This window comes from Rattus norvegicus, chromosome 14 (assembly GCF_036323735.1).
Source record: "Rattus norvegicus strain BN/NHsdMcwi chromosome 14, GRCr8, whole genome shotgun sequence".
In the NCBI taxonomy this organism is placed as follows: domain Eukaryota; kingdom Metazoa; phylum Chordata; class Mammalia; order Rodentia; family Muridae; genus Rattus; species Rattus norvegicus.
The window spans coordinates 20844739-20870562 of record NC_086032.1 but is presented as its reverse complement, the minus strand read 5'-3'; the positions used below and the strand labels follow the sequence as shown (position 1 = coordinate 20870562).

The 25824-nt window shown below is 39.8% G+C and overlaps 1 protein-coding gene across 1 annotated transcript; it reads right to left on the bottom strand.

Moving 5' to 3' along the window:
- Nucleotides 1-588: 588 nt before the first annotated feature.
- On the bottom strand, nt 589-18593 carry Ugt2a3 (UDP glucuronosyltransferase family 2 member A3). Its single transcript, NM_001135869.2, has 6 exons — nt 17841-18593; nt 12294-12442; nt 10861-10992; nt 9834-9921; nt 9221-9440; nt 589-1383 (listed from the first exon to the last, which is right to left on the bottom strand). The coding sequence occupies exons 1-6, from the start codon at nt 18559-18561 to the stop codon at nt 1089-1091; spliced, it is 1605 nt and encodes a 534-aa protein (NP_001129341.1). The 5' UTR covers nt 18562-18593; the 3' UTR covers nt 589-1088.
- Between the last annotated feature and the right edge of the window lie 7231 nt (nt 18594-25824).

Here is a 25824-nt window from a genome sequence, read left to right as displayed (position 1 = left end):
CCTCTGACAGGTTTTTTTTTTTTGTTGTTGTTGTTGTTGTTTTTCCTTTTTTTTAAATTATTGAGGGAGAAGGAAAATGAATTTAAGTGGGCAGTGGGATTGTTAGGATCTAGCAAGAATTAAGGAAGGGACAAATGACCAAAATATGATGCATGACAAATATAAAGGTGAATGTTAGCACCGAACCATTGAACTGAGAACAAACCCCCACTGGAGGAGTTAGAGACAGGATTGAAGGAACTAAATGGTGTTTGCAACCCCTTATGAACAAAAACACCAACCAACCAGCGCTCCTAGGGACTAAACCACCACCAAAAGAGTACACATAGACAGACCCATGGCTCCAGTTGTATATGTAGCAGAGGTTGGCCTCATTGAGCACCAATGGGAGGAGAAGCCCTTGGTCCTGCCAAGGCTAGACGCCCCAGTGTAGGGGAATGTCAGGACAGGGATGTGGAAAGTGGAGTGGTTGGGGAGGGGGACCAACCTTATAGAATGTGGAGTGGGATGGAATAAGGGGCTCATGGACAGGAAACCTGGAAAGGGAATAACATTTGAAATGTAAATAAAAATATCCAATAACAAAAATAAATTAAAAATTCTATTTAATAAAAATATTTTTTGAAAATCAAAAAGAATTCATGTTGTAATATCTGCAACATTAGAGAAACAGAAAAGTTCATTTTTATTAGATAAGTTTCATCTCACAATACACTAAGTTCCTGTGGTTGTTCTTAGACAATATGATAGGCTTGTGACATTGACTCTAGGAGATCCTGACATACATCAATAATATTCATATCATGTGCCTTCCCAGAGGTCTAACATATTGTTATTCATCACTTCATTTCTATAGACTATATTTAGAAGTCACGGTTTCCATATCTGAGGAAAGAGAGAGGAGAATGCCTACAAGATAGAAGAATGGAATACACTAGAAGTTAATCATTATGTTACATGTCTACATTTGTTTCCTGTCTGAAACAGAGCAGCTTATTTGAAAATAGGACTAAAGCAGATGGTTGCAGGCTTCTTGTGGTTAGAATTAATATAATGTCACTCAGGACTTTCCCAAATCTAAAAAAGACCTAGTTCTTTTTCTTTCTGTTACCCTTTTTCTTCCTTTCTCTCAAACAACATTTTCTACACATAAACAGAGAACATTTAGTGATGACGAATGTCAGAGTTACAACACAGACCAGTAGGAACCCGATCACATCCAGAGAGTGGTACTGAAACCAGCTGAGGTCATGTGCAGCCACACGAAGGTGCTTGGCTCCTTTGTGACGCATGACAAACTCAATCCAGAAGACGGCTCTGTCCAGGGGCTTCACAGGCTGATCGTGGTGGACTCTTGATAATCGCATGGCATTCTCCTTATAGCTAAAAGATGAACACACAGAACTATTTTGTTGCTTCTTTATGGAATATCAGATAATATACAAACCATGGGTCACATATAAGTTCATAAGTTCAGGAATTGCTTAATAATTTCTTAGGCTTTGTTGGTTTCAGGGATCTTCAGGAATTTAAAGGAAACATTGAGGAAGCAATCTGTTCCTAAGAGAATGTGGTCTAATGCAGACATAAAAAAAGTGTAATATCCAGTATTAAATCAATACTCTCATCTTCTCATCTTTTTGAAATAATTTTGATTCCAAGCAACTATAGTGCTCAAGATTGTTTAAGATAAAAATAGGGAAAGATGCATGAATATATGACCACTAGCATATAGGTAGTTTATGTTACTGACCCAGAGAACGTGTAGTCAGCATAAGTCAGTCAATTTATAGTTCAGAGATCTTTCATTCCTTTAATGTGTTGAGGGCTCGGGGGTTCTTGTACTCACACAAAGCACTAAAAGAACTAGGAATGTTAGTTACATAGGTGAGTGTCCTCCAGAGAGGAGATAAAATCAAATACCTGAATTCCATCCAGAAAGCTGAGAGTGGGGGTTGCTAACAACCTGGTGACCATTTTGGTATCTGTGGTGACAGACCTCACCTTAGTGTCTCAGAATGGTTATTTCAGACTCTTCCCTCCTTAGACCACTACTCCTCCTTAGGGTAGAAGTCACATATACATGTAGCCTGCCGCCTTCTCTGCTATTGGCCATAGACCACACTGAATTCTAGGCCTTTTACCTATAGATCTGACCCTCATTGAGCCCCATGCTATGGGTATGCCTTGTTCTTGGCCCAGTGTAAAAACAAAACTAGAAAAAAAAAACCTGAAAAAAGCCTTTTTTTTTATTTCACTAAACTACAGACCAAGTCAAAATATAGTTTTATAGGGTCATCCAGCTCAATTTCAGGCAAACTGTATTGGTGATAAAATACTAATATTCCAAAGTCTTTTTTCCAACAAGGTATTTTTGCTTACACTTAGGGATTAAATTTCAAATTTACATGTATTTGGTAGAAAAAGTTGTGATTCTAAACTTTAAAAGTTCCTAGTCTTATAAGCAAGGTAAGACCATGCACAATTTATTTCACATTTTAGTTACTAAATGTTTAGTTATAAAACTGTGAAAATATCCTGAACAATTAATACCATTAACACATGTACAGTTAGAATGTACCCTCTTTTGCCTCTTTTCCTTGTCTTTACATGTATAGTGTACGTGACAGGTGGGTGGTACATACACATGGAGAGGTCAGAGGCCACTCACTAGGTTTTAGTCCTTAAATTCTCTTATTTAAGACGGGTCTGTTGTTTACTATTGTGCACACCATCCTAGCTGGTCTGCTTTTACCAATTCTTCTGTCTCTACTTCTCATTCCGCTGTAGAAGCCCAGGGATTACCGACAAAAGCTAGAAGACTGAAGATCTGAACTCAGGTCTACATACATGCACAGCAAGAGCTTACACTGTGCCTCCCTTCCCAACTCCCTATTGAAAATTGTAGTTTTATAGAATCAGATAATGGAACAAAAACACTATGCCCTATGTTCTCAAGTCATCTTAGACGTACTAGTTAGCTTAGTGTTAACATCGTTATTTTAAGTTAAGTACTATTTTAGTCCATACATATTCTGTAAAGGGCCGCTTTAACATTCGCCACCACAAGATGGCACTGGCTTCCACTGTGCCCCACGTGGAAGGCCAGGATAGCCACCGCCATTACAAGATGGCGCTGGCCTCCGCCGCGCCAGCCGACTTCCTTTCAGGAAGTTAACTGTGTGCACATGTGCAAGAGTGCCTTCGTGCCAGGTCTTTGCCCACTCCAGGGCGTGCCTTATGAGATCATGTGTAAGCGACCAATCAGGTGTGGATGCACCGCGCTAGGGTGTATATGAGCCGTGCCATGCGGGCGCGCGGGGCTCTCTTTAAGATTTAATAAAAGGTTTTGGCTGCCGCAAGGATTCGTAGGTCCCCGCGTGTTTTCTTGCTGGCGAGGTCACGCGTGGGACATTTGGTGCCGAGAACCCGGGATAAAAAACGCCACACCATCACCAGGCGCCGAGAGAGAGTCCTCCATCCGCGGAGAGAATCCAGAAGCAGCAGGAATTGAGGTAAACTCCGAGAGACATGATAGGAAAGCATGTCAGAAACGGAGTGTAGTGAAAGGTTGCAACGAAAAAATGATACTGATCGATCTCAAGCACCAGGACCCTCTGTGGTCTTACCACCGTCAGAGGTGATAGTGCGGGGAAAGGACGCCCTGGGGACAGTGGCCACCTCGGCTACCTAGGGAGGGACCCCTGCAAAAACGGGGGCCCCCACTGTGAAGAAACCGAAAGTTATGGATCCTTCGTGGACAAGGCTGGTAATTTTGTTTATTTTTTTCTTTGTGTGGGAAGCCATTATAGCCGCTAGGACAGGTCAGAGGGTCCTTACAGAACAACAAGAAAGTATGTCGGAGGGAGAAAAGGTCTATAAAGAAAAAACGAAAAGAAAAGGAGATAAAAGGAACACAGTATTTTGGGAGAAAAATTTTGTCTTTGTGCTGGTAAAAGGTGTGATCAGGCTCCATAAGATTTGCAGAGTCATACTGATTAGGCTTGATAGAGGCAGACCTCCTGAAAATTTATTCAGGTGAATCAAACAAAAGGACATCTCAATGCCCATGCATAGCTTGATGGAGTTAATATAATTCGGTTGTGAGTAAAAATATTCAGGACTATGTTTCACTTCCATACCATTGGCGAATGTCAGTCGTGCTGCTCAGATAATATATCTCAGTATCTTACAGGAATTGGGTTTCAACACGTTGATGGACTAGTCCAGGAATTGAGACAATCCATCGTCCATATCGACTCCACTCGAGTGGATAGTCACCGTGAACACCATCTGGTTTTTTACCTCTTTGTCTATTGTCTGTCCCTGGTGCACCAGGATGTCCCCATGTCTGTCAGTTTATGTCTGTGGTTCTTGCTTCTCGTTGTTTAAATGTTTTATGTTTCATGTTCAAAAGAAAAAATGGTAAAAACTTTATCTGCCTGTCGTTCACACCTTGACTTGGTTTTAACTCGTTTCAAAAAGGGAACAAATGAATAAAAAACAGTTTCAATCAGGCCTTTAGAGCCCTGCACCTGTAGCTAGGAACATAGGTCAGCTGGAGAAGCTGCCCAGAAGCTAAGCGTCTGCACGAGCTGATCTTAAAGGCGCCAGCAGCTTCTCAGCTTCTTTGGTACAAGAGTTGAGAGCTGTTCCTCTTAGAGAAATCCCTGACTTATTATTTGACTCAACAGGTGACAAGGTGCTTCTCTTAAAAATCATAGCTAAAAAGGTAAAAATGGTGTTTGGTCTAAATATTAAAGATATGTGTAGCTACTTCAATTTTGTTTCTCATTGGTTTTAAATGTGTAAATATTGTCTACTTGCCTTGGTCATAGATTGTTGGCCTTTTTTAGTTATTGGATATGGTTAAAAAGGTATAATATTGGTAACAGAAAGTTGACATAAAGCTGGTAATTTGGATGGAGTTATTTCTAGACAACATGTGGCATGAGCCAACCCAGGGAAACAGGTATAAATTGAGATAATATTTTTATGGAATTCTTATCCTAGAAACCAGGCTTCTAAAAGAATTTAGGACAATGTCTCTTTGTTGAGGTACTAGAGACTACGCCATCGTGCGTTCATATATAGGAATTGGCAGTCAAACTTTGTACTAGTTTGTTGGAGGTCGAGTTTTGCTTTCCCAGTTGTGGTTTGCCCTGAGGCTATCTGTATTTTAATGCTAATTCCACTGACCCAAGGACAGCTGCATAGTCAGGTACTCAGAACTCAGGTGACCTTGTGGTTGTGCTCTGGTGTTACAAAGAGAACTTAAAGATTGTGATTAAGGATTGCCAGTGTTACATTGACTAACTCAAACTTATTTTTCATTAAGAAAAAATCAAACAAGTAGAGATTGTTACAAGATTTACGAAGGATTGATGAGATTTTGGAACTTGTGAGAACATTACAGCCAGTTTACTTACTCCAACTGCCATTTCAAGATAGATTTAGAGGATTGATTTTGAGTTTTCATTTCATGAGCTTGCTTATAGTTTTAGAAAGCCCATAAAGTGATATCATTAGAAATGGCTAACAGCCTTATATTATGTAATTTTGTTGCTTCTTCAATGTAAAAAGTGAGAACTTAAATCTTCCAGTGTATATGGAAATTTTTACTAGGAACATTTGCTCTCAAAATGAGCTTTAATATTTGGGGAGTAGCTGTTACACTACTCCAGAAAAGAATATTTGAAACTAATTTTAAGCTTCTAAGGATATGTTAATTGGCTAAGTACCTCACCTTACCAGAGGACTTAGGTCTTTGTTATGCACATTGGAGATAAAGCTTCAGCTGTGTTAATACAGAGTTGTGGACTAGAGTCATGGAAGTATTTTAAAGAGAAACCTGATAAAACATATCTTATTCCAAACAACAATTAATTGGTTATTACAAAATACTGATATTTGGCCTATTACATATACAAATTTTTCAGGCAAAATTGGTAATTTTACTCTTTACATGCTTTTGTACTTCCTGTATATTTGTGTATACAACTCATAGGAAATGCACTTACTGTATTTATAGGTGGTTCATCTAATGAAAAGGCTACATGTATGATTGGATCACTTGTTTATTATCTTGAGTTTCTGTTGCTTCAACACAGATTATTAAATTCCGTAGTTTAGCCACTGTTTTTAAATCAAACTTTCAATTCACATACTGATAGCCAATGTGTGGCTTGTGGTTTACAATTGATTTCAATTACTTAATGCTTTATTAGAGACAGGTTTTCTACTTAAAATCAGTGAGTGATTTCAGTGTAAATTGTCTGACAACTCACTGTCCTTTCAGTGCTCTGGCTCAGACAACTAAACAAAACCATAGACCCAGCTCTTTAAAAATGGTAATGGAGTTGATAACACACCCTCATGAAAAGAGGAAGACTCCATTTGCTTACTTTCAACTCCCAGCCTCACCCTGCCAGCTCAGGGATTTCTAGTAAGACTGAAATTGGACAATATTTACAGGATTTGACATTTCTAATTAATGCTTATGTTTAGGTAAATAAAGTTTGTGAGGTGCTAGAGAAATGGCTTAGTGGTTAAGAGCACTAAGTACTGTTCCTTTATAGGACATTTAAGAACTCAAACTGGGTTGCCTGGGCTCTTCAGCAAGAGAGGACATTGATACCAGACAGATTATAGGCCTTACGTAGGAACAATTAGTCAAAAAATCTCATTCTTTATATATCCAAAACAATAATGCTGGAGACAATAATTTGGTATACAAGACAATTTATAAATACAAGTGCTCAGTGTGCTCAATTTAATCCTCGAGGACTTACCTTAATAAATAATATCCTTACTATATCTTAATAAATAAATAGGGGGAGTTATCCCTGTATGCTAAATAATGCTCCTTTTATTTCAATTTTAAAATTTGGATGCCAAAGTTTATGGCACCCTACAACTAGGCATACTTCTGCCTAGGTGAAATAGAGAGATCCACATATTGACATGATCCTGTCCAGATATTTTATATGGGGAAGAGGGAATGTTTGTGTTTTTTCTACAGGATGCTACAAGAGTGTGCCAGCTGCCTGAGTGGTTGCTGAGACTTGCTGATCCTGGTTACATGAAGATTCAGCTCTCGTGGTTCGTGTCCCTGGAGTCATCCCTCTGCCCTGAGAGGAAGATGAAAGATTCCCCTTCATCCTTTGTCATCACAGAGACTTTGCCGTTGCTGCAGTCAGTGTTACCACTGCGTGTGTCCCGTCCCACTATGGCCCGCTCTCTGACCCTCTGTGCACTGCTGCTTGCTGGAGAAGACTGGACTCCAGCCGTTGCTGCCCCCTTCATTCCCTGGTGACTCTTGCTGCCTTAACTGGTCATTTTACAGACTCTAGCTTCACAGGAATGCCACCTGTGTAAAGCTGCTGTGGACTGGGGAACTCTGCCCTGGTTGTACAGATCTCAGAAATGGTTCCATTGTCTGCTGGTTGTTCCAGAGAATAATGACTGATCCTGAACTGTCCTGGAAAAGACCTTGACACTTTCGCTGCTATTGTAGCAGCCATTACTGCTGCAGACCTTGTGTCTACAGTGTCTGGAGTTATACTCCCCCAATCTATTGTTAGACAAACACAGTGGGTGAACTTTCTGGAGTAGTTGCTAACAATGGTAAATTCTAAATTCTGTTATAGGAGCGACATGACTATGGCTCTTGGTGGTAACAGCTGAGGTAAACCAGATGAGGTGCCTGCTACTTATTGGGAGTGGCTCTGTTTGGTGCAGCCCTATGCTGTGGATTAGTGTTCATGCTATGGTTGGTTTGCAAACTCAGATCTCAACAGAAACGTGACAAGGCCGTTATCACTCAAGCACTTGTGGCCATTGGACAAGGGGCCTCCCCTGGAATTTGGTTATCTATGCTCAGTAATTAGTCGGTATCTGAGTTCTCTGCTCTCGCACCCCATGGATCTGTGGATCCATTGCACTGGGATGAGAGAGACTCAATGATCCTTTGATCAGCCCTTCCACATCACTGAGGTTTCCTCATTGCATGCGATAGGGTGATCATGATTTGTTATAAACTAAATGATTTGTGATAAAAAATAAATAGGGGGAGATGTAAAGGGCCGCTTTAACATTCGCCACCACAAGATGGCGCTGGCTTCCACTGTGCCCCACGTGGAAGGCCAGGATAGCCACCGCCATTACAAGATGGCGCTGGCCTCCGCCACGCCAGCCAACTTCCTTTCAGGAAGTTAACTGTGTGCACATGTGCAAGAGTGCCTTCGTGCCAGGTCTTTGCCCACTCTGGGGCGTGCCTTATGAGATCATGGGTAAGCGACCAATCAGGTATGGATGCGCCGTGCTAGGGTGTATATAAGCCACGCCATGCGTGTGTGCGGGGCTCTCTTTAAGATTTAATAAAAGGTTTTGGTTGCCGCAAGGATTCGTATGTCCCCGCGTGTTTTCTTGCTGGCGAGGTCGCGCATGGGACAATATTCAAACACACATACACATACACACACACACATACATACACAGGAGCTTTATAAAATTATTTACGTCATATCTTTTTGTATATCAATAGATTTAAAATGATGGACTAAATGACTATTGTATGCATTAATGTTTAAAATAATCATAAAATCTAGCCACTCTGACAGTTAATAAAGTTGAATCAAATTACCATCAACTAAAAACTTGGTAATAGTCTAATGTAATATATATATATATTAACATTTATGCAAAAAAGTAGCTTATCCTAAGAAAGAACGATAGTCCTAACCCTAATGTGATCTTCTGAAATATACCTTTCTTATAGCCAAAATATTATAACACACTTACTCAGAAATAACTATTATATAATAAGTAATTGTTAAATGTAACACTGTATATTATTTTTGAAAAATAATATTGAACATTATCAGTTCCATTTTTGTACTTAAGCAGTGTATCTAAGTGCTTATATATTTATTTTTTTAAATTGAAACTACAAGTGAATTTGTATAATCATACTATATTTTATAAATGTAGATTGGTATAATCTTCATAGCCAATATTTTTCCCAGTTTCATGAACTGACTCCAGTAGATAGGAAATAAGAAAAAAAAAGTTCTTCTCCCTTTTTTTTTGTTTTTTTATTTGTTTTATGTTATCCTGTTTGAAAATAAGACAAATATAAAATATAAAACACTGGAAATTTTCCAGAATGATGGCAAGGCTAACCAGTGGCTGACAGAGCTTTTCCTGCTGTAATACTTACGAAGGCTCATTAATGACCGCTCTCAAGGCACTGAGCAAATCTGCGCTGGTCATCGTGTTGATGGCGACTTTCACGGCTGCTCCCTTGGCCTCCATGTGAGCGATGTTGTAAGGCTGATCACCAAACATGGGAATGCCCACCATAGGGACCCCGTGGTAAATGGCTTCGTAGATCCCGTTCGTTCCACCATGTGTGATGAAAGCCCTGGTTTTAGGATGTCCTGTTTGAGGGGCAGAGTGACAAGTCGGTGTGGATTTCAAGTTGTCTTATTGGCAGGAAAATGCTTATTGTGAGTCACTGAAGAGGGTAAGCTTCCTCCAAAGGTTGGGAACATGGCGCATCAGTTCCCTAGAATTAACCCATTCTTCACTGAGTGAAAATCACTGCAGTGATGACATCTGATAAAGACTGCTTCTCAGTAGTCTTAACTGAGCAAGCTCTTTTGTGAACCAGAGCAAAAACAAATAAAACAAAACTGACTTGATGAATAATTATTTCATTTTATTCGTCTACACAATTGGCAATGCCATATGGAAATTTAAATTGTTCAATGTTATCCTCTGGTTTGATGTCGGTTGCCTGACTGTAGGGCTTTTCTCACCCAAGTTCTTACCAAGCAGATCATTCTGGGGAATCCAATTTAAAATCCGAGTATTGGGTCCTAATGTGGCTGGCTTCTTGCCTGAGTATCTCCACAAAACCTGTTGAAGATAATGCCAATATTTTGTAGGTTAAAACACACAATGAGGGCATAGAACAGTTACAGTGTTATTTACAAAAAACATAGCCTATACTTATTAGGTGAGACTTGAGAAGATAGTATATTTGTGGCAGGTTGAAAAATTAAGAAATGTAGTAAACCTGTTCATACCCACCTCTTTGAAACAGCTTCTAGCAATATTCTAATAAACATAACATTACACCTTGATTTTTATTGTAGGAAAGCTGGCAGAACTAAATTTTAAATGAATCAGAATATTGGGTTCTGAACATGAGTGTCTCACCCATTTATTTCACGTGATCTAGTGATCATAACCATTTAATCAAAATGTATATTTTTTCCAAAAAAATATAACTAGGTTTAATGCTTGTGGTAAATTTTTTATTTATGTGATGACTTTCTTCTCCCCCTTCATATGTTTTCCTTATTTGACTGGGTGTCTTATCTTTCTGTTTCTGCTCCTGTCCTATCCCCTTCATTCCTTTCTGCTCTCTCTCTCTCTCTCTCTCTCTCTCTCTCTCTCTCTCTCTCTCTCCCCTCTCTCTCTGTTTTATTCTGTGTTTTTCTGTGTTTCATACTAGTTATTTGATTAAAAATTAACATTTTACTGCATAATATTTCTGTGGACTGAAAATATTTCATATTACTAAAAGGTAAAAAAATTGTAGAAGAATACTGAATAAATAAACCCAAGTTTTTAGAAGTATTGTGTATTGTTGATTTCCCCTAGTCCTAAGAGTCTGCAGGCAAATGACCAAACGTAGCTAAACCCACCACTTACATTTGCGATCAATATTTATTAAAGGCTGAAGTCAGCTGTGCTCACTGGGTAACACATTTCAACTTCCATTTGTAGAGAACCCTGTCAGCTGGGGTCCATTCTAAGCTGCACTGGAACTGCACAACATAGTGTACCAACCTTCTGGGGAATCTGGGCAAGGGCTGATGCAATGAGATTGGCTTTCTCTTCTGTCAGGTTTTTGATCATTGACCCCAGCGAAAACACTACAACACCATGTTCTCCAGAGCTCTGAACAAATTCCTCCAGTTCCTGCAAACACAATGTTCTTTTTACTAAAAACATGCACAATTCTCACACATGGGTGCCTGTCTTTAATCCCAGAACTCTAGAGGCAGAGGAAGACAGATCTCTTGTGAGTTCAAGGAAGGCCTAGTTCTAGGCACATGCATATAGACAGATGTTAACCGAAAGACACAGGCATAGACACAGACAGACACATAAACATATACTACCTAAATGATGTTGGGCTTTTCCTTGAGTGAGTGACATTTTATCCTTAATCTGTATTCCCACGACTGGTGAAAGCCACAACTGACATTTATTTGGTCAAAGTCTCTTTTACTAAACGACATGAATTTTAATGAAGGTGCCCCAGCCCATTCCTATGAAATATGTCTAGGCAGTTTGTGGAGTATTCCATACGCAGAGACTCTAGTCAGTGAACTACAACACTGTGCTGTGGATTTCACTTAGCAAACAATGTATATGTACTGTATCTAACTGTGTATCATTTAGGTATTGATTAATAAAACCTTATACAGCAATATGACAGCTACAGCTTACAAGAAAAGATTACGAAAATAAAGTTGACATTTAATTTCTCCCTTCACAGCCTATACAGGGATCCAGAACTCCCCAGGAAACACCATTTAATCTTTAATATCTGATTCCATGCTTGATAAATTTGTATTTGTCCCTTCTTTCTCAACTGATCCAGTTTTCTTTCCTGCTTTGTTTACCTATTATTTTCTATTCCTCAACAACTTCCTTTTCAGTATACCTCAATTCACTTTTGAGGTATAATTGTCAACTCTGTCAAATTTTTATACCAGTGATTACTATAGCACTAAAGGTTAGCACGCCCATTAACGCCCGAGGCTAAGGTCCGAATTGCCCTGGTTCTAAAGGCCTTCCACACAGGCTTTCTCTGACTCATTAAGTCCTAAAGATTTGTCAAGTTCTATCATGAAGGCATCTTCCTCTACCAAGCTGTTGGACACAACAAATTCCTGTTCACAAGTCTGTCAAGCACATGAAGAAGGCTGTAGGAAGGCTCTTTGATGTTCTTCATGGCTCCTTTATTCCCGCAATACGGACACACAGATACTTTAAATATACCACCGAAGCACTTTATTCTCAATCCTATATTCTTTAGTAAAATGTGGAAGATCCAAAAAGTTTCAACTAAGAGTAACTATGATGATAAGAGAAAATTCTACTGTACAGAGAACACTAGATAGCAATTATCTTTGTTACTGGAGTTATTGACCATGAAGAAAAAAAAAGTTGTTGTATGATGGAATAATTAAGATCATCTGTCATAAACCTACCTTAGGCAAAGGCTTGGCAGGTTTGCAGTGCAGTCCTCCCACAAACTCAAAATTTGGTAAATATGGCCGAGGAAATTCAATATCCCAATACGTTCGGATTAGCCAAATTTCAGCTTTCCCCACAGTCTTACAAAATGTGGTGGGTCTTCCTTGAACACACAGAAGGTTGAGAGAATAAAAATCAACACTCAGGTTTGCTGTGGGGGCACAGGGGAGGCTGTAGTTTAGTGGCTGGTTTCCATCAATTTAACATAAATCTTGACATAATTGGGAAGAGGGAATCTCTGTTGAGCAAATACGTGTACCAAATTGGTCTGTAGGAAAACATTTAGGAATTATTCTTGATTGATAATTATTGTGGCAGAGCCCAGCTCACTGTGAAGGCAGTGTCACTCCTAGGAAGGAAGACTTAGAGGGTATAAAGACATGGGCTGAGCAAGCCGTTGGTAGCAAGACATTGTACTGTCTAGTTTTATGTGTCAACTTGGCACAAGCTGGAGTTATCACAGAAAAGGTGCCCCAGTTGTGGAAATGCCTTCATGAGACCCAGCTGTAAGGCATTGTCTCAACTAGTGGTCAAGGTGGGAGGACCCAGCCCATTGTGGGTGGTGCCATCTCTGGGCTGCTGGTCTTGGGTTCTATAAGAGAGCAAGCTGAGCAAGCCAGGGAAAGAAAGCCAGTAAGTAACAACCCTCTATGGCCTCTGCATCAGCTCCTGCTTCCTGACCTGCTTGAATTCCAGTCCTGACTTCCTTAAGTGATGAACAGAAATGTAGAAGTGTAAGCTGAATAAACCCTTTCCTCCCCAACTTGCTTCCTGGTCATGATGTTTGTGCAGGAATAAAAGCCTTGTCTAAGACAGACAGTAAGCACTATTCCATCATGTCTTCACTTCAGCCATTGCCTCTAGGCAGTGCTCCCCTCAAAAGGCTGTGACCCAGGATATGTAAGCCAAACAAACTCTTTCCCTTCCAAATTTCTTTTGATCATGATGTTTCACTGCAACAATAGAAGTGTGTGTGTGTGTGTGTGTGTGTGTGTGTGTGTGTGTGTGTGCACATTTGTGTAGTTTAAATGAAGTTAAATCAAATGGGATTGTAATATTCCTACCAAGGGCCATAGACTAATAAAAACACCAGTGCCAAGCATGGAAAAACTCCCTTTGGGTTATTAGAACCAGCTATAAAGCCTATGAACAACATCTCTCTTTCAAGATATCCCCAATAGTGCAATAATGACACTTTATTAGTTAATAATCACTGTTTAGTTGGACTTAAGACCCTCTCACCAATAGGGAACTTAGATCTTGAATTATAAGCCTAGGAAACTATTCATGGCTAGTGAGGTCAACCAGAGGAAAATCCACTACTGCTACTCTCCTGAACCTGTACGACTTCAAATTGCATTCTAAGTCTTTATTCCTCTATCTACAGATAAATGGAACTCTCAGCTCTTAGAAAATAAACTTTTTTTTCAGCAGAATAGTACAGCAATCTGCTACCAGTCAAAAATGTAGATATCAACAGACTTTTGGAGACCCAACACTAATTGGTACATTACAACTACCATACTCTTTACTGCTCAGGGTACTTCAGAGATGAAAAGACTGTGTGAGAACCAGAGAACCAGGACCCTTGCTGTAAGATAGTGTTTTTTATATACAACAAGGAAGATGTACCCATTAAGTTTCAATAATTTGGCCATCTGAAGTACAAATACATGATGACAACACCAGTTGAACAAGCCAATGTGGATGGGAAAAATCTCACATGACCATTCTAAAATGAAAACTGAGAGAGGGAGCATCAGTTTTCTCTAGCAGTGAATCCCATGTATGTCATTTCCTGCCAACTGGTCAACCCTAAATATAACTATATGAGCAAACAATACTAAATGTACTAAGTGTCTCTCTCTCTCTCTCTCTCTCTCTCTCTCTCTCTCTCTCTCTGTATTTGTGTGTGTACATACATATATATGTATATATTTATTTATTTTTGTATGTATCAAAAATAATTTTAAAAGAAGGGGTCAGGAACTTGGATGAAGTAGGGGTGTCATCAGAAGAGTTGGGGAAGACACATATAGACTTGCTCTAAATACAGCAGTCTTGTATGGAATTCTCAAAATAAAAACAATTAAATTAAAACATTAAGTAATAAGTTTGTTCACTCCAGTGTTGTATGTGCAAAAAACATTTTTGCTCAGTGATTATTAAGAATTACAGAATCTGGAATCTTTAACAAGCAAAAACTGATGATACTTATCTGGTATTTTCCTGTATTATGAATTGCATTCTCCCTACTAGAAAAAAAAATCTTGCAAAGGACAAGTCACAAAGTTCATTGTAAGGATGAAGCTGGAGTGAGTATGAAAATCTTAAGCCAGCTCCCCCATTGCTAGGGATTGAATGTAAAACATCTTGCAGAAATGGGATACAGCAGGGGTTGGGGATTTAGCTCAGTGGTAGAGTGCTTACCTAGCAAGCGCAAGGCCCTGGGTTTGGTCCCCAGCTCCGAAAAAAAAAAAAAAAAAAAAAAAAGAAATGGGATACAGATATGTTGTTTCCTTTCCTTTTGTTTTCTTTCCTTTCTTTTCTTTTCTTCTTTTCCCCCTCTTTCCCTCCCTCCTTTCCTTCCTTCCTTTCTTTTTTTTTCAGTTACCTCTGCATTTCAACTGCAAAGCCCCTGACTCAGAAACCTGTCATTAAGAAGCCAGCCTGCTAATGTTCCCTCTGTGAAATCTTCAGTGGGCCCCCTGCTTGTGGGTTTTTATCTTGTGATGATGTGTCTTACACATGTTGTTTATAATTTTCGACCTTAAAACCTGTTCCCCCAGAAGAGTTGGTTACAGTATCAGCTCCCCAGTCTGTGCTGAATTCCTGGCTGGTCATTTTGCTGTTCCAATAAATAAATTCCATCAAACCCCACAACCTCCATCTGGTAATTGAGCTCCTACAAGTGCCAGGTACCCTGACTTGTGCATCGATTTTTTTTTACATTGTTTCTCAATGATAGACACTAAAATGAAAATTTGTACACCTAAAGAACTGTAAATTTCAGATCATCAGATCTCCACAGATTGTTACTCAGACTGCTACCAAAACATTAAAGCTTCTTTTCATGCTGTGCCATTACAGTAGGATTGTTTGATACACCAACATAGATTTGCTGACTAATTGAATTTTTCTCTTAGAAGTTTCCAAGTTCCTTGGAAAGGAACACAGTGTGAGAGAAGTAGGTCTATAGTCTACCCAGTGTATCATGGTATGTTCAATTAAGGCATCTATGTTACTCTATTGCAGTAAGCGGGTATCAAAAGGCACAGAGGGTTCAGGACCAGAATTGCAAAACAGATTCTGATAGATCCAGAACGTTCACACTGCGTTATTTCCCTCCAACTTTTAAGATAACCTCAATCTTCAACTAATGATACCATCTGCAGATCAAATTACAACATTCCTGTTGAGAATGATTTTAGTCAAAGGCAAATTCAAAGTAAAAGGCTGAGTACAAGGCACAAACATGATTGCATATAACAACAGTCATCTTCCTTTATGATGAAGATGCCAAAAATACACATCTTAAACAAATGGTGAGTATGGAAGGAATGGAATTAACTTGTATCTATCACTGTGCACAAAGTCTTCTCCAAATGTATCAAAGATCTCCATGTGAAAATTATAAAACATGAAACTATTAGAGAATAAAACAGGCCAAATCCTACAAAAATAGGCACAGGAAGTTAAGTACTTCAGTTGACAAATGGGACATATAAAGCAAAAAGGAGGGAAGAATTTGAGTGAAGGAGAAACCTAGGACATGGATTTGGAATAGTTTAAAACTATCCAACAGATAACATTAATATGTAAAATATAAAAAAAATCTACCAAGGAAATAAACAAAGCAAATAAAACTGGGTGCTGGACCTGGAATGAGACTTCTCCAAAGAAACACAAAACCATCTAAAGAATCTCTTTAAAAGTGCCTAACATCCTTAGCAATTAAAGAAATGAAACTTAAAGCTATTTTGATTTGATCCTACCCCAGTTGCAATGGCTAAGATCAAGAAACAACAAATGAAAGTCGTGATAGGGAAACATTAATTTATAAGCTTACTCAAAAATGCATAAAATATATTTGCACACATATACATGTAATTATGCCACAAAGCACACAAAGTGATAATATTTCTCACTCCTGCAAGAAGCATAGATTGTCTAACAAAAATCCTAGGTCCAGGCATGGGAACAATTCTTTCAAGTGGTTGGTCTCGGAGAGTACAGGAGGTGCCTAACACAACATAACTTGTTGCTATTGCCTTTAGGTACTCGCAAAATCTTAAAGGCCCTATTGATAAAGATACTCTACAATCCTGAAACAGTGTGTAGAGAAATTCAGCTGGAAGTGACCTGGAATCATCTTTCCTGAGGGCTGACTCTGATGAGCACTGTCATTCACACTGTCATACCACAATGTCTGCCCTCACTCTGTCATACCACGTTCTCTCCATTCACTCTGTCACGTCACAGTTGTCTCCACTCACACCATCGCATTCTGTTGTCTCCATTCACACTGTCATGGTGACAACTTTGCTAGAGGAGGTTATATTTCAGGTAGTAGAATACAGAAACATGGAAATAGTATCAATCTCTAAAATACCGTTTTCTAGAGGTTAAAGTACAGTAAAAGTTTTCACTTCACCTGGGCAATTACTTTTTTTTTTTTTAAATCTCATTCTGTTTTCTTAGGAATGACTGGTTTTCGCCTTTCAGCCTGATGTCACTCTCAGACTGACTCCATCAGTTTCTATGCAGTTTTATTTTTTTTCTTATCAAGAATGTTAATGATACATTAAATACCCAACAGAAAGACATGCTGATGGTAAGAAGATATTTAACAGTTTAATTCTTGGTTGTGCTAGATTGACAAGGTTGCTTTAACCACAGTCTTCCATGACTCATCCTTAATTGGCAGCATACATAAAAATATAAGGTACCTAAATTGTCAGAAGAATGGTATAAATCGAAGGCAAATTGGTGGTTGCAAATAATTGTAGAATAAAATTCAGAAGCAATGCATTACATAGTAAATATTTCTCATCATAAAATTACTTTATATTTCATATCATTAGTGACACAAGAGGTTTTTTATTTTCGCAGCAGTGTATTGTTTACCATTAAGAGACCTACAATTTTTTAAAATTAATGTTCCACATCCTGGAATTAATTGTCTTCTGGTATGTAACAAATAAAATCATGTTGTATCCCATTGATAATTATCTGCGTATCCCTTCTTTTAGAACTGATAATGGGCTAATAAATTTCAAAATACTATTAGTTTAATGATTATAATCACATGGTAATAACAGCAAAATAAAATCATTGTGCCTCTCCAATTTTTTATCAATAAATGATTTATCACTTTCACTTGCAGAGTTTTCCACGAACTTCAAAATTTATAAAACATATTCCTTTTATTGTTTTAAAACATCTATTAAGCCTTGAAGTAATGCTTAAAAACTAGCTTAGCGTGAAAACTAGTCTCTTACCTAGAGTTTTACTGTAAAACTGATCCCAGAATGCAAAGTCATATTGCTGGAGCCAAAACTCAAAAAACAGTGAAAGCATCATATTTTTCACCCTCTCTGTAAAGGTCATATGGTCTGTTAGTTCACCCATGACAACCGGTACATACGAAAGTGGAACTGGAAGTTGGCCGCAGTATTTCTCCATGGAGTAGCCCATGCTGAACCTCAATGTGTTTACAAAAGGGATCTGAAGTACTTCTGCCACCAGCTCTCCACAGGGAATGACAGGGTCCAAAACCATTACATCATATTTTGCATCCCGTAGCTTGTTCATGAGTGTCTGGTTGTACAATGTACTCCTACAGAGATCTTCAAAATTGCCAGTCAGCTGAAGAAAGAAATCTTGAAGTGTTCTTGCTGCTTCCCACAGTGACAGGTTTGGAATAACGTTCACAGCTAGGTTTACAATTTCATTTAGATGATTCTCGGCAACCTCAGTTTCATACAGCACAGGGATATTCTCGAACTGCAGTGGAGTAAGTTTACTCTGATCTATGATAATACTGGGATATTTCAGGACTGTCACCTCATGCCCTCTTGCTGCGAGTTCCTCAAGAATAGTCTTGAGATTCAGCCAGTGGCTCATATCACAGGGCCACACAAGGACCTTGCTGCAGATGCCACAGCCACTCCAGCAAAGCTGCAACAGAAAAATTGCCACAGCCCATTTTACAGACACCATGGTGTGCCTCCCCCCAGCCATTCTGCAAAGACTGAGGGCTTGTTCAGTTGAGTAACAATTTCGATATAAGGTAAATTAAATATTAACTTTCCAGGTACAGGAACACCCAGGTCAAGAGAGGTCTATCTAATAAGATACCCATAGATTACCAGTTTGTAAATTACAACTATTTACATATGAAGAACTGGATCTTGTTGTTTAACAACTTTACCTTAAGCTCATTAAGAACTGTGACAAAATGTGATATTTTAAAATTAAGAATGGAATGAGAGCAGATATACCAGTTGAGTGTCAGGAAGGAAGCCAGATAAAGACTACCAAGGAAGATGAACAGAAGAACAGATGCTAAAGAGAAATGAGGTTGGAATTATGACCACTGGAGTGGAGAGTTCTCAGTTCAGTGTATGAATCACAGAGTGTTCAAAAAGAAACTATGTCCAAATAGAAGGCTCTGTGGAATGTTGAATTGTATGCTGTGAGTGAGTTTAAGTCTCTATGAAAATGTGTCAGGAGAATATAATCTTGGTCTGTGGATGGAACCATAGTGTTAGAACTCATATGACTGATGAAAACTGAGTTAATTGGCATTATTTTTTAAAAAAAAAGTGGTACAGAAACTGTGGAAATGACCAACTAGTAATTGGTCCAGCATGAGACCCATGCCATGATAGAGACCCCTTCCTTGGCAGTGCCTGGAGAGTCAGGAACCAAAGGCAGAATAGCCTAGAGACCTAGGATAGATCCAAACACTGCTGAAAAAAAAGATCAATGAAATGATTCCTAATGATATTCTGCTGTATTTATAGATTGGTGCCTAGCCCAATTGTCCTCAAAGAGGCTCCAGCCAGCAACTGATGGAAAGCAATGCATTGCAGAGACCCACATTCAAACATTAGGGGGAACTTGGGGAATCCTGTGGAAGAGGGGGGAAGGGACTGTAGGAGCCACAGGTTAAGGACAGCACAAGATAACCCACAGAACCATCTAACCAGGGCTTAGAGGGTTCACAGAGACTGAACAACCTACAAGGGAGCCTGCATGGGTCTGACCTGGGCCCTCTGCATATATATTACAGTTTCATAGCTTCCGCTTCCTGTGGAACTCATGGCAGTGAGAACAGAGGCTGTCTGTAATACTGCTGCCTGTCTTTGGGACACTTGCTCTTTCTGGGTTGTCTCATTTAGCCTTAATAGGAGAGGAGGTGTCTAGTCTTACTGCTACTGGATCTACTGGTTAATACCCATGGGATGTCCACCCTTTTCTAAAGAGAAATGGAGGCAGGGGAAGGAAGTTTGGGAGAGGGAGGAGGAGGAGAGAAGGGAAAGGAAACTGTGGTCAGTTGTTAAAAAAAGTTCCTGGGGAATAATGACTGTAGCAAAGGCATGAAAGGAAAGAAGGCATAACAATGGACTGGTTGGGAGAAAGTAAGGATGCAATAATGCCTCAGCTAAAGACGGATACTTTGTGAAGTGAAAAAGCACTCTTATCTTAAAGAGAAGAGTAATGCGTATGTTGCTGTATAGCATGACCTATTAAGATTAGTGATCATTCACAATGTTTGATGAGAACTAGCTTACTAAAATTTCAAATTTTTGGGGCTGGAGGCAGTGCTCAGAGGTAAATAAAGCTTAAGATTTTGCAGAGGATCAAAGTTAATTTCCTAACACCATTGCCTGGTGTCTGAAATATTAGGTAGAGGAGCACTGATACCTCAATTCTCTGCAGACATCACACTCATTTGTAGATACCTACCCATAAGCAGACAGACAGACAGACAGGCAGACAGATTCACACACACACACACACACACACACACACACACATACACACACACATACACACACACACACATACAGAGAGAGAGAGAGACAGAGAGACAGAGAGACAGAGAGAGACAGAGAGAGAGTTAAAAAATAAGACCTTTATGTTTATTTTTCTCAAATTCCTTTGCAAGTTTTGTTTTGCTAACATAATGTCCTAGAATATATTCATTTATAACTCAAAGTCAAACTAGCAGCAAAATCAAAGAATTCTATGAAATTACAAAGGTTTGGTGTGCACAATGGTTAGTCGCTTCACATTGAAAGCCCTCTTCAAAAGGTCATAAACAAGTCACAATGTATGAGAGGGTGAACAAGTGCTTTAAGAAAATATTAACATTGTTATCTTAGCGAACAAAGTCTATGAAATAAAATCAATGCTACAGAGGCATTTAAATCATCTTATGCAATCTTCCAAGTTTTGTGATATTAGGTAAATTTGAAGCAAACGAGGTACTGTGGTAGATAATATCACTTGTAGATTTTGGAACTGATACCCAGGTAAGGTGTCATTAAACAATTCAAAGTTGCTTGATTTTGTGAAAAAACTAAAAGTCTAACTCTGGCTGTGCAGTAAGTTTTATTGAAATAGATTTAAAAGTCTAAGTGCTGTGGTGGTTTGAGATGGCTGGGTGGCCTCATCCCTTAACTGGGAGCCATGCCTACCCACTGGAAATGGTCTCTTCAGGTTCTATCTCCTCTTTGTTGGGTATTTTGGGACATCTTGGGTTCCTGGCATCTAGAACTTTCTAGTGGCTACACCCAGTTCCCCTTCCCAGACTGCTACATACCTACTATCAAATTCTTGACCCTCTATACTTCTCCTCCATCTCCTCCCATATCTGAACTGTTCCCCCTTTATATTCCCCCTCCTCCCTCCCTCCCAGATGCCACTCTCCTTCTACTTACCAGATTATTCTCTTCCCCCTACTGAGTAGTCCTGTAGCATCCACACTTTGGTGTGATCTTCTTTCTTCTTGAGTTTCATATAGTCTGTGAGTTGTATCATGGGTTTTCCAGGATTTTTTTTTCTTTGGCTAATATCCACTTATCAGTGAGTACATACCATGTGTGTTCCCTTGTGACTGGGTTACCTTACACAGGATGATATTTTCTAGTTCCATCCATTTGCCTGCGAATTTCATGAAATCACTGTTTTTAATAGCCAGGTGGTACTCCATTGTGCAAATGTACCACGTTTTCTGTATCCATTCCTCTGTTGTGGGACATCTGGGTTGTTTTCAGATTCTGGCTATTATAAATAAAGTTGCTATGAACATAGTGGAGTATGTGTCTTTGTTATATGTTGGATTATCTTTTGGGTATCTGCCCAGGAATGGTAGAACTATTTTCAATTTTCTGAGGAAATGCCCTCTCGATTGATTTCCAAAGTGGTTGTACCAGCTTGCAATGCCACAAGCAAAGGAGGTGTGTTCCCCTTTATCCACATCTTCTCCAGCATCTTCTGTCACCTGTTTTTGATCTTAGCCATTTTGACTGGTGTGAGGTGGAATCTCAGGGTTGTTTTGATTTTCATTTCCCCTGATGACTAAGGATGATGAACTTTTCTTTATGTGCTTCTCAGCCATTTGAGATTCCTCAGTTGAGGTTCTCTGTTTAGCTGTACCCCATTTTTCAATAGGATTATTTAATGCTCTGGAGCCTTACATTATTTGTCCCCGCCAGCAGGGACCCAGTTATTCAGGGTCCCGAAGGGGCACTACCCTTGGGCCTAAATGGGGGGCGAGAGAAGAAGGAGACCAAGCAAGATTCTGTTGTCAAGGTCTCATTTATTGGGATGAACGTTACAGCTTGTAAGGCTTTCAGGTAGGGGGAGTGACCTTTGTGAAACATGAAGGAGGGGGAGATGAGGGTGTAGGCAGTGATAGCTGGAGGCATAGAAGTCAGGCGATGAGGTTAGGTGGTGGAGACACTGGGTGTTGACTGAGGAGATAACTGGTATCTGCTCGAGCTGAGGCATCCCTTGAATGTTATACTCCTGTGCCGTAAATTCATGGGAGAGGCTTTCATTCAACAATCTTAAGACTTATGGCAGTCATCTTAGGGGTGAATACCTGTGGCCAAACAGCCCAGAGTCACCTAGTCACTTTGAGCCATGCAGTCAAAAAGCGGCTAGGCCCAAATCCAATATGGCTCCATGCATCTCCCCCATTTTTCTTTTATAAAAGACCATTAGGTGGAAGTAGTGGTCTAAGAGAGATCAGACATGCCTCACAGAGTGCCCAGCTCGGCCATGGTGAGCCACTCTTGCAGTTAGGACTGCACCCCAATGGCTAGGAATGAACTTATGCTGTAACACACCGTTCTGGGCTATACGTGTGTGTTTATTGGGGGAGAAAGTGGGCAGAGGAGCATTTGACAGGCCCATACATTTAAACGGGGTGTAGCCACCTCTGTCTTAGGATCGACCTCTCGAACCCCAGCCTTATCCGTCATAGGATCACCTTGTCGCCCCCAAGGTTCCTGTCTTAGATTGGTCAAGAGTCAGAGGAAGTTGCCTGTCCCTGAGGATAGCTACATTGGATCATCTTCTCATTCCTCTTACTTGAGCCCAGGGGCAAAAGAGCAGGGGCCAGATGGCATTAATTTAAGAGATTGTGGAAATTGAGCCTCTCCCGATAAGTAGTGGGCACCTCATCTGGTTCTCCTCAGCTGCTATGGCCATACCACCAAGGGCCTAGTCAAGCCTCTCCTGTAATAAAATTTAGAATTCCCAATTGGTAGCAACTACTCCAGAAAGTTCACCCACTGTGCTTGCTTAACAATAGATTGGGGGAGGGTAACTCCAGACACTGCAGACACAATGGCTGCAGCAGTAATGGCTGCTAAAATAGCAGCGAAAGTGCCAAGGTCTTTCCCAGGACAGTTCAGGATCGGTCATTCTTCTCTGGAACAAGCAGCAGGCAATGGAACCATGTCTGAGATCTGCAGAACCAGGGCAGAGTTCCCCAGTCCACAGCAGCTTCACGCAGGTGACATTCCTGTGAAGCTACAGACTGCAAAATGACAACACCAATTAAGGCAGCAAGAGTCACCAGGGGAATGAGGGGGGCAGGGGTAACAGCTGGAGTCCAGTCTTTTCCAGCAAGCAGCAGTGCACAGAGGGTTGTAGCGCAGGCCGCGGTGGGGTGGGACACCATGACTGCAGCAACGTCAAAATTTCTGTGATGACAAAAGATGAGGGGGAATCTTCCATCTTCCTCTCAGGGCAGAGGAATGACTCCAGGAACCCAAACCAGGAGAGCTGAATCTTCATGCTCCCAGGATCAGCAAGTCTCACCAGCCACTAGGGCAGCTGGCATACTCCTGTAGCATCCTGTAGAAAAAACACAAACATTCCCTCTTCCCCATATAAAATACCTGAACAGGATCATGCCAATATGTGGATCTTTCTATTTCACCTATGCAGAAGTATGCCTAGTTGTAGGGTGTCATAAACTCAGAGTGTTCCTTGGCATCCAAATTTTAAAATTGAAATAAAAGGAGTATATTTTAGCATACAGGTATAACTCCCCTTTTTTATTTATTAAAATATTGTTAAAATATTATTTATTAAGATAGGTCCTTGAGGATTAAATTGAGGACACTGAGCACTTGTATTTATAAATTGACTTTTATACCAAATTATTGTCTCCAGCATTATTGTTTTGGATATATAAAGAATGAGATTTTTTGACTAACTGTTCCTATGTAAGGCCTATAATCTGTCTGGTATCATTGTCCTCCCTTGCTAAGGAGTCCAGGCAATCTAGTTTGAGTTCTTAAATGGCCTATAAAGGAACAGTACTTAGTGCTCTTAACCTCTAAGCCATCACTCCAGCCCCTCACCAGCTTTATTTACCTAAACATAAGCATTAATTAGAGATGCCAAATCCTATAAATATTGTCCAGACTTAGTCGCACTAGAAATCCCTGAGCCGGCAGGGTGAGGCTGGGAGTTGAAAGTAAGCAAATGGAGTCTTCCTTTTTCATGAGGGTGTGTTCTCAACTCTATTATCATTTAAAAGAGCTGGGTCTATGGTTTTGTTTAGTTGTCTGAGCCAGAGCACTGAAAGGACAGTGAGTTGTCAGACATTTACACTGAAATCATCACTCACTGATTTCAAGTAGAAAACCTGCCTCTAATATAGCATTAAGTAATTGTATAATTTGAGGGCTAGTAGTATCTAAAAAGGGAAACTTTTTAATCAAATGTAAACCATAAGCCATACATTGGCTATCAGTATATGACTTAAAAGCTTGATTTTTTTTTTAATTTTAAAAACAGTGGCTACAGCACGTAGTTTAATAACCTGTGCTGAAGCAGGGGAAACTAAAGAGAATAAACAAGTGATCCAATCATACATGTTGCCTTTTCATTAGATGAACCACCTATAAATACAGTAAGCTCATTTCCTATGGGTTGCATGCACAAATTTATAGGAAATACAAAAGCATGCAAAGAGTAAAATTACCAACTTTGCCTGAAAAATTTGTATATGTGATAGGCCAAATATCAGTATTTTGTAATAACCAATTTAATTGCTGTTTGGAATAAGATATGTCTTACCAGGTTTCTTTTTAAAAAAAAAAATACTTTCAAGACTCTAGTCTACAATTCTGTATTAACACAACTGAAGCTTTATCTCCATAAGCCTTGTGTTGCAGGGCAACAGCAGATGCCCTTGCGGCACCTAGCTGGACTCCGCCTTAAGATAGCCCTAAGTAATTCTTAACTCTCTTTTGTGTCTTACTAAGTCTTTACCATCAGGATTCCAATCTAGACACTATCTGAACCTATACACAAAGGTCATGACTGCATTTTAGAACTTCTAAACTTATACAGGTTGTGATCCCAGAGGCACAGTCCCAAGAAGTGTTAGGAGTACTAACATATGCAATGTTACATCATTTGCAATAGAAATCAAGCCTATCCCCAAACCTATCCCAAAGGAACCCAGGGCAAACCTGAAATTCTTGTTTCTCAAGCACACTCAAGTGAGCATTATAGATTTCCTGTAACAGCCACTAACAAGCATCCCAAGTGGGATGGTGAGAAAACAAGAAGAGAGTCCAGAAAATAGAGGTCTGCTGAAGAGGGCAAAAGCATTTAGTCACATAGAAAGACAATCAAAAGATTAACAGACAAAAAAACAAAAGTGCTCACAAAACAAAAAACAAGCGGCCACCACAAGATTGCCACAAAACTGAGCTGATTCAGATGGGAGCTTCCATGAGCTCAGCAAAGACAGATGAACAGGAGCAGATTCCACATCACTCCTCCTTCCCAACCAGAATCTTCCCATTGTCAAAGTCACAAGTAACACAAAACAAAGACCTAGGACACACAGACCAGGACCACTCTGGAAATACAGATAGCCGGAAAGGCGGATCTTTTCTCCAATCCATGAGAATCGCCGAATCCTTACCGGCACCCAGATGG

What these genes read in the sequence shown, in the direction of transcription:
- Ugt2a3 (NM_001135869.2), bottom strand. Translation starts at nt 18,561, where the DNA reads ATGGTGTCTGTAAAATGGGCTGTGGCAATTTTTCTGTTGCAGCTTTGC. An exon ending in GTTTTACAGTAAAACTCTAG is followed by an intron (nt 12,443 to 17,840) that starts GTAAGAGACTAG and finishes TGTGTGTTCAAG; the next exon opens with GAAGACCCACCACATTTTGT. An exon ending in CTGCCAAGCCTTTGCCTAAG is followed by an intron (nt 10,993 to 12,293) that starts GTAGGTTTATGA and finishes TTGTGTTTGCAG; the next exon opens with GAACTGGAGGAATTTGTTCA.